Raw genomic sequence first — 7305 nt, 5'->3', positions numbered from 1 at the left:
CGCCCTCCGCCGAGCCCGCGGGGCGCCGGGCGGGCGGCGGGGCGGGGCGGGGCGGGACGGGGCGGGGGGCGGCCCGGGGGGGGGACACCTGCACCATGCGCTGCAGCCCACGCACCTGCGTGGGTGCGTGTGTCCTTCTGCACCTGCATGTAGGGGCGTCCCGCATCTGCGTGCGTGGGTGGGCTTCATCCCTGTCCCGCGTGCACACGAGCACACCCATACCTATGTGCGTGGGCATCATCCCTGTCCCCCATACACACGAGCTCGCTCGCACCTGTGTGCAGATTTGTGTGAATGCACCCCCTGCCCATCCAGGGGCACCCCTGTACATCCCAGCTGCACCTGTGTGCACACGCGTCACCTTGTGCATGCGTGTCAATGCTCGTGCATCTCCTTCATTGCTGACTGTGGGAGACCAGAGGGAAGGCACACAAATGCCCTCTCACACCAGCATGTGCACACCTCATGTGAGCACATACATCTCACACCTGCTTGCAAACATCCCTCCTGCCTGCATGCACCCCCTAAACCCTGCACCTCAAACCTTTGTGCACATCCCCCACAGCCTCCACTGTTCCTGCACCCCCCAGGGACAAACAAAGAGGTGCACGCACTTTCTCACACACACTTGCACCCCAACTCCTTTGGGGGTGCACTAGGGACCCCCACTCCTACCATCCACTCGTGCACACTGGCAGCAGCACAGGGCGGTCAGGTTGCCTCCCGGCACCACCACCTGCAGCACAGGCAGCCCTTGTTGGCACTTAACCCCGTGCTCATGACTGTGGCATTGGCAGCAACGTGGTACTGTGCCACACGTACCAGCTGCCCCTGCACTGCCACCAGCACCCGTGGCTCTCTGTGAATGCGCTGCAGTTGGAGGCGATGGCAGGGCTCTTGGAGCTCAATGGCATGGTTGGCACAACCCTGGCCAGCTGCCTAAGCACCCAACCAGTGCTGAGCAGATAAACTAACACAGCCCCATGCTGCACCTCAAAGCATTATTAATTATGCAGATGTGCAGACAGTGAAGAGCGAGCCTGAATGAGAACCATGTGCTCGTGGCTTGGAAAAGGTGTGAAAACTTCTTGCACACTCAACTGCTCTCATTGCCAAACCCGTGGAAGAAATCATCCTGAGCCTCTCCTGGAGCCCTGAGAGGGACCCCAAGCCACAGAGTTCATTTTACAAGACTTCCCACAGCCCAGTTAGGGAGTTTTTAACCCTGAGAGCACTGATTGCGCTGTTCATGAGTACACTCCTCTTGGATCACCTCCTTCCCTGATCCCAAAGATGCAGAAAGCAACCATGTCCCAAACTCTGCAAGTTTTTGGAGAGAGTTTTAAAACTCATCATGGTGTTGTGGGGAAGAGGCAGAGCTGGGCACTGTGCTTGAGGGCAGCACTGCCCACTGCTGCAGGGAGAAGAGATGAGATCTTGGGATCAGCGCCCTCCTTCGTGCCAGGGCTGTGATCAGAGATGGGGCAGCCACGATGATACCTGCTATGGCAACATGTGTCCCCCACTCTGGGGACCACTGTGAGCATCAGGCATCACAGGATGGATGAATCACATCACACTGTTGAGCTGATGGACAAAATGCACCATCAAAGGGCTGCCTGGAGAAGCTGAGGGTGAAAACAGCAGAGGGTCTGACCTGGGGTTGGGCAAAGGGAGATCCTCTGGCACCCCAGAAATCCTTGCAGTCCAAATGTGGCACTGTGCAGGCAGTGGTAGCCAGGAGCAGCCTGTCCAAGCTGCCATCTAACAATGGGATGCTGGGGAGGGCTTACCCTGCAACATCAGGGCATTTTCCCTCACACATATAGGGCGACTGTGAGGCTGATGGGACCTTTCCATTGTTGCTGCCTGGGAAACAAAAGCATTTGGTTTTAAAATCTTGTCCCTCTTCCAGCATGTGGGGGGACCTGAGGAAGCAAAGGCTTCCCCAAAGCAGAGGGATAGAGACATGTTGCAGGAGGGGTCCAGATCAGGAGCTGCCAGACACTGCCCAGCCCCTGGTGTGGCTGTGGGAAAGGCACATTGGGTTGCTCTGAGGACACCTAGGAAAAAAATGATATGGTAACCTGCAAGGAAAACACAGCCTGGTCCTAGGGGCAGATGTCAGCCCAGGCAGCTGCAGAGTCTGGATGCTGGAGCAGAGGAGTGCTTTGTCTCCACGGTGCCCACTCTTCCATCCCCATCCTCATCCTCTCTTTCCTGAACCCAGAGCCAGGCCCAGGTGCTCACTTCATTCACACCATGCCAGTGGCTTCTGCTCCACGGTCCTATCAGTGAAATGCAATTTTCAGGCAGCATTTAACGGCAGGCAGGCACGTACAGCAACTCAGAGCAGCGTTTTCCCTGCACGTAGCAGCTGCTGTATGCAGCTGCTGTACGTGCTGTGTACAGGGCAGGAGCTCTGCCTGTCCCAGTCGCTCTGCCTCAGCCTCCCTGCCCCAGCCCTTCCCCCCTGGCACAGCCAGGTGAGGACATTATACCCATGCCTGAGAGCAGCATATGACGGCCAGCGCACACAGGCAGGAGGAGGAAAGATGTATTTCCTCAGTTGCCAGCTTGGCCTGGGGATTAGGGAGAGGTCGGTTTTGCTGCTCTCTGGCTCTGCTGCTGGCAAGGGGAAGGTGTAGGAGGTGGCAGTGATAGCAGTGGGACTCGCGGCACGGAGCTGCCCACACGTCGCCAGCCCGGCCCACAGCAGTGGTGGGCAGCAGGAGGGAGCCAGAGCCTGGCTCGGCTGTGCTCGCTGCCTGCCAGAGCCCTCCCCCTTGCCTTTCGGGGAAGGGTGCCCTCTCTTGCCCAACATTACTGGCCTGCGGGTTTGGGGCGGGTCAGGGAGGCGATGGGTTTCAACGCCGAAGCTCCCAGCTGCCATCAAATCAGCCTCACCTTCCCACAGAGGCTCCTAGTCCTTGCAGGGGAGGTGACACCCCGCTCACAGCTGCATTTCCCAGCCAAGGGCTCGCTCTTCTTTGCTCTTGCTTCAGGCTGAAGGGCTGCGAGAGGACAAGGCAGGAGCCAGGAGAGGAGGCCAAGTCCAGTGCAGGGGCTCAGCACGGAGGGAACAGAGCTTGCTCACCAGCTAAAGCCCAACCAGGAGGGAGCAGAAACCCCTGCTTTCTGCAGGGGAGGAAGAGAGAGTCGGAGGGAGCAGAAACCCGTGAGAAGCCCTCCAAACACACCCAGCCCCTGGGCAATGCTGCTCAGAACAGAAGGGTTGTGGGGGTTTTTTTCACAGAATGGTGGGGGTTTGAAGAGACCTCTAGAGATCATCCAGCCCAACTCCCTGCTAAAGCAGCTTCACCTCCATCAGGTCACACAGGAACGTGTCCAGGCGGGTTTGAAAAGGAGACGCCACACTCCCCCTGGGCAGCCTGTGCCAGGGCTCCCCCACCTGAACAGCAAAGAGGTTTTTCCTTGTGTTTAAGTGGAACTTCTTGTGTTTCAGCTTATACCCATTACCCCTAGTCCTGTCACTGGACACTACAGAAACAAAATACCATCCCATCCTCTTGACATCCACCTTTCAGGCACTCAGCTTCCCAAGAACTGGGTCCTCTCTGCACCCACCTCCAACTCACGTCCACAGGCCCCTGGGCTGCCCAGTGCTGCTGCACAGGAGGACGTATCTGTCTGTATTTTGCATGGGTCATCCCTACCCCTGCTCAGCACAAACTCTCCTGCTCTGGCACAGGCATTAGGCAACCCTCAAACCAGGTGCCACAGCAGGGCTCAGCCCTAGCACACTGCAGTAGTGGTGGGGACAGAGGAAACATCCCTCATGGCACCGTGGGAGGACAGGGACCCCAGCCCATCCCACTAGGCAAGGGGATGGCCAGGGAAGAGCTTGCTTTGACAAGTACCCCTGTGCCCAGGAGTTGGAACACCCTTCCCACGCAAAGTCAAGCCTCTGGAGAGGAGGAATGGGCAGGCTCTGGACAGCACTGGGTGCTATATGAGATGGGGGCAGATCCGGCTTCTGCATTGACCCTGAGAGCCCCCCAACCCTGGCACTACCATCCTCCTCCCATCCCTCCCTCCCACCAGGCAGGCAGCTCCTGCTCATTTGGTTTGAGATGGGCACACGGCAGCACCTTCAACATAAACCACAGCAGCCAAGTTCCCCCTTGCCCTTCTCAGGGCCCCACTCCTGCAAGTGTGGTGCCAGGCTCCCAGCAGCAAAGGCTGCCCATGCTTTTGTGCAGTTGGCCTGAAACAGGACTCTGCCCTTTTCACATATACAAATCCTTAAGACCCAGATAGATGGAGACCAAGATGCCCAATGCACACTCCAAAGGGCTGAGTGAGAGCAGTGGCTCTTCCAAGCCTGCTGAGCTGCAGAAGGGAAGGGGCCTGGGCTGGAGCAGAGGACTGCTCTGTGTCCCCTGGCAGTGCTAAACCCCAGTGCAGTATGTTCCCCCCCAAGCACATAGCCGTGAACAAGTCCAGACAGCAATAGCGTTTCCAAGGAGCTTTATTCGTGAATGATCAGAAGGGAGGCAGCGGTGGGTCCCGGCCGTGCACGGAGCTCCCTCTGCTGCCCGCCCGCAGCGCGGCCCCGGGCTGCTCTCAGAGCAAAGGGAGCCCAGGTCACATGTAACTGAGCATCGAGAGGCCCCTGACAGTGCTCCAGGCCCCTGCTCTCTGCCCGGGCTCGGTGAGTGGAAGCAAAGAGGGACAGAAGGTGCACAGTGCCTGTAGCCACCTCTGCTGCAGCCCCAGGGCCACAGTCACTGAACAGGGAAAGGTGGCTGATCCTCAAGAGGGTGTCAGGCACCTACAGGAATACAGTGAGGCATCCGCAGCCCATGGCACAGAGACAAGGTGGCAGAGAGGAGCTGGGAAGACACTTATACCCCTCCTTCCTCCCATAACTGAAACAAAAACATCCCCTCCACCCCAGCAGCATGGGTCATGTGTGCAGAATGGCCTCAAGCACAGCCTGGGAGGCAAGCTGAGAGGCAAGGAGCCACGCTGGGGTCCCCGAAGCACTCCCCATCCCCCTCATCCCTCACAGGGCCAGGTGGCAGAGGCGCATGGGCTCCACATTGTCCCCCCCGTCACTGAAGCAGGTGCTGAACAAGGGGCAGTATCTCTCCGCAGAGACTTGATGAAAGGTGAAGAGGTGAGACATGTCCCCAGCGTTGAAGAAGGTGACAGTGCCCTCCTGGCAGTCCAGGAACACGCCGACCTTGCGGAGGGGCCGGCAGGGGGTCAGGCGCACCCAGGGGGTGCTGGTGGCCCAGTACTCCGTCCTGTTCCGCAGGCGAAGTGTCCAGTAGCCATTCTCAGGGCACAGCTTGACCTTTGCTGCCCGGTCCACAGCCTCAGCAGCCACTCCCAGGTCCCACTTGGTTTTGCTGCCCACCCAGACCTCCCAGTAGTGCTGGCCACTGGCAAACATCTGCGAGCCCAGGACGTTGACACACTGTCGGAAGCGCCGTGGGCTGCAGGGGACAGGCTGGGCTTGGCTCCTCTCTGTCACAGCTGTCAGGTCTCTGGAGAAGATCAGGTTGGGGTGGGCTGACTCAGGGTCGAAGGTGAGTGGGGCAGGAGCTGTGGAGAAATCAAGAAGGGCATTTTACTGGTTGCCTGTTCCGCTGCTGAGCATCCCCAAGCCCTGCCACCATCCAGCACAGCCATCCCTCACACAATCCACTCACCGGGCTGGATGGACCGCAGCATCTGTCTCCAGAAGATGTACTGCAAGGGGCCGCTGTGTCTGTCCCCATAGTGCTGCAGGTCGAAAGCAGGCTGGGTCTCAACACGCACCAAGGGCCTAGAGCAGAGTGCAGGGGTCAGCCCCTCTGCGTGTGGTAGCGAGGGGAGTGCGCTGGGACCGCGGCACACTGCCGTGCACCGTGGCTTTGGCACACAGACCTGCTGGCACATGCCCACTCTGCTTGGGGCTGCAAGGGGCTGGGGGCAGAGGTGGTGTGGACAGGGCTAGAGGTGTCAGCACAGCTGACGGAGCAGCAGCTCACAGCAGAGCAGCACCCAGCACACCCACAGGTCTCCTGTGTGGGTGAACAGGCAAGGCTCGTGGAGCCGAGCTGCATCCCACTGCAGGGAACAGGGACACACTCCCCTGTGGCGGTTCTGGCCCTAAGGTACTCACAGCCTCAGACAAACCTGCACCTCGGGGTCAGTTTTGCAGCACTGGGAGTTGTATTAGGCAGGGAGAAGCCAAAGCACCCACAAGTCTGTGACACAAGCCTTGCTCCCATGAGCAGCATGCATGGCTCCTGCACCCATTCCAAACCAGCACCCGCTCCTCCAGCCCAGCCACCTCCACACATCTGCTCCCTGGGGAGTGTGCCAAACACATGCTGGGGACCAGCCCCTCCTAGCACAGCACCAGCAGCTTGCTGAGCAATTCATGACGCTTTCAAAACTTGAGATAAGATCCTTCCCCCATGAGGTTCCAGCCAAGGGACAGAGATAAGCTCTTGAAAAGGGAATCAGCTTCTTTCATGCCAGACACGTACCTGATATCCAGGCTCTCCACCTGCAGTGAGAAGCAGAGAGAATTAGCAGTCACTGTCTATAATTCATGCAGCTGCACAAATAAGCTCCCTGTCCTGCCTCCTGCTGTCACACAGTGCAGAGAGAGGAAACCAATCTGCCCGGACCCCCCACCCTGGGGGAAACTGCCCAAGCACTGCAGCCGAGGCAGTTCCACAGGGGTGATGAGAAGTGAGGCTCCCAAGATACACCACATCAGACATCAACATACCCTCTGTGGCTAAAGTCTCCAGACTCCAAGGAATCAGGCACATAATCTGGAGGGGTGGCAGCGAGTGAATCCCAGGTACAGCCTAGTGCTGTCATTTAGGACTATTCCCATCCCAAATTCAGATCCTGAAACACTCTTCTCTCCCCTGCCAGGGCTCAGCCAAGCACACTCACCTCCAGCAATGACACCTCTTCCATGTTGCTCAGGGTCTGCTCGATGTGCTCTATGTCCCTCTGCAGCACCGACATTCCCTCCTCCAGCCGGCAGACATCCCCGCGCAGTCTTGCCAGTGCCTGCTCTTTCTTTTCACCCAGCTCTGCCAGCACAGCTCTCTCCTCTTCCTCCAGGATCTTACGAAGGTGGGAAAACTCTGCTCGGATCTTGAAGTTCAGCTCCCCAGACACCTTCTGAGCAGGGAGAAAAAGGCAGATAAGACTGGCAGTTAAAATACTCAAGTAGGTGCACAGGATGGCTGGGCCTGACTCTGCTGACTAATTTCCTGGGCTCTGTAAGTCTCAAACATACCCACAACTATTTTGGATGGAGAACAG

At 58.3% G+C, this 7305-nt stretch overlaps 1 protein-coding gene across 6 annotated transcripts in view; it reads right to left on the bottom strand.

Annotated features, from left to right (window-relative positions):
• Positions 1-4474: 4474 nt before the first annotated feature.
• The window catches only part of LOC104560344 (zinc-binding protein A33-like), a 44860-nt gene continuing 42029 nt past the window's right edge, over positions 4475-7305 (bottom strand). For all 6 annotated transcript variants that reach the window (XM_062002941.1, XM_062002946.1, XM_062002942.1 and 3 more), the window contains 4 exons: positions 6928-7161; positions 6507-6526; positions 5682-5797; positions 4475-5574 (listed from right to left, as the gene is read on the bottom strand). In XM_062002941.1, the coding sequence (XP_061858925.1) occupies positions 5030-5574; positions 5682-5797; positions 6507-6526; positions 6928-7161 (915 nt within the window). In that variant the 3' untranslated portion in view covers positions 4475-5029. The remainder of the gene's footprint in view (positions 5575-5681; positions 5798-6506; positions 6527-6927; positions 7162-7305) is intronic.

This window comes from Colius striatus, chromosome 9 (genome assembly GCF_028858725.1).
Source record: "Colius striatus isolate bColStr4 chromosome 9, bColStr4.1.hap1, whole genome shotgun sequence".
NCBI classification, from domain to species: domain Eukaryota; kingdom Metazoa; phylum Chordata; class Aves; order Coliiformes; family Coliidae; genus Colius; species Colius striatus.
Note: the sequence above shows the minus strand (reverse complement) of the source record. Positions and strands in the feature narration are given on the sequence as shown.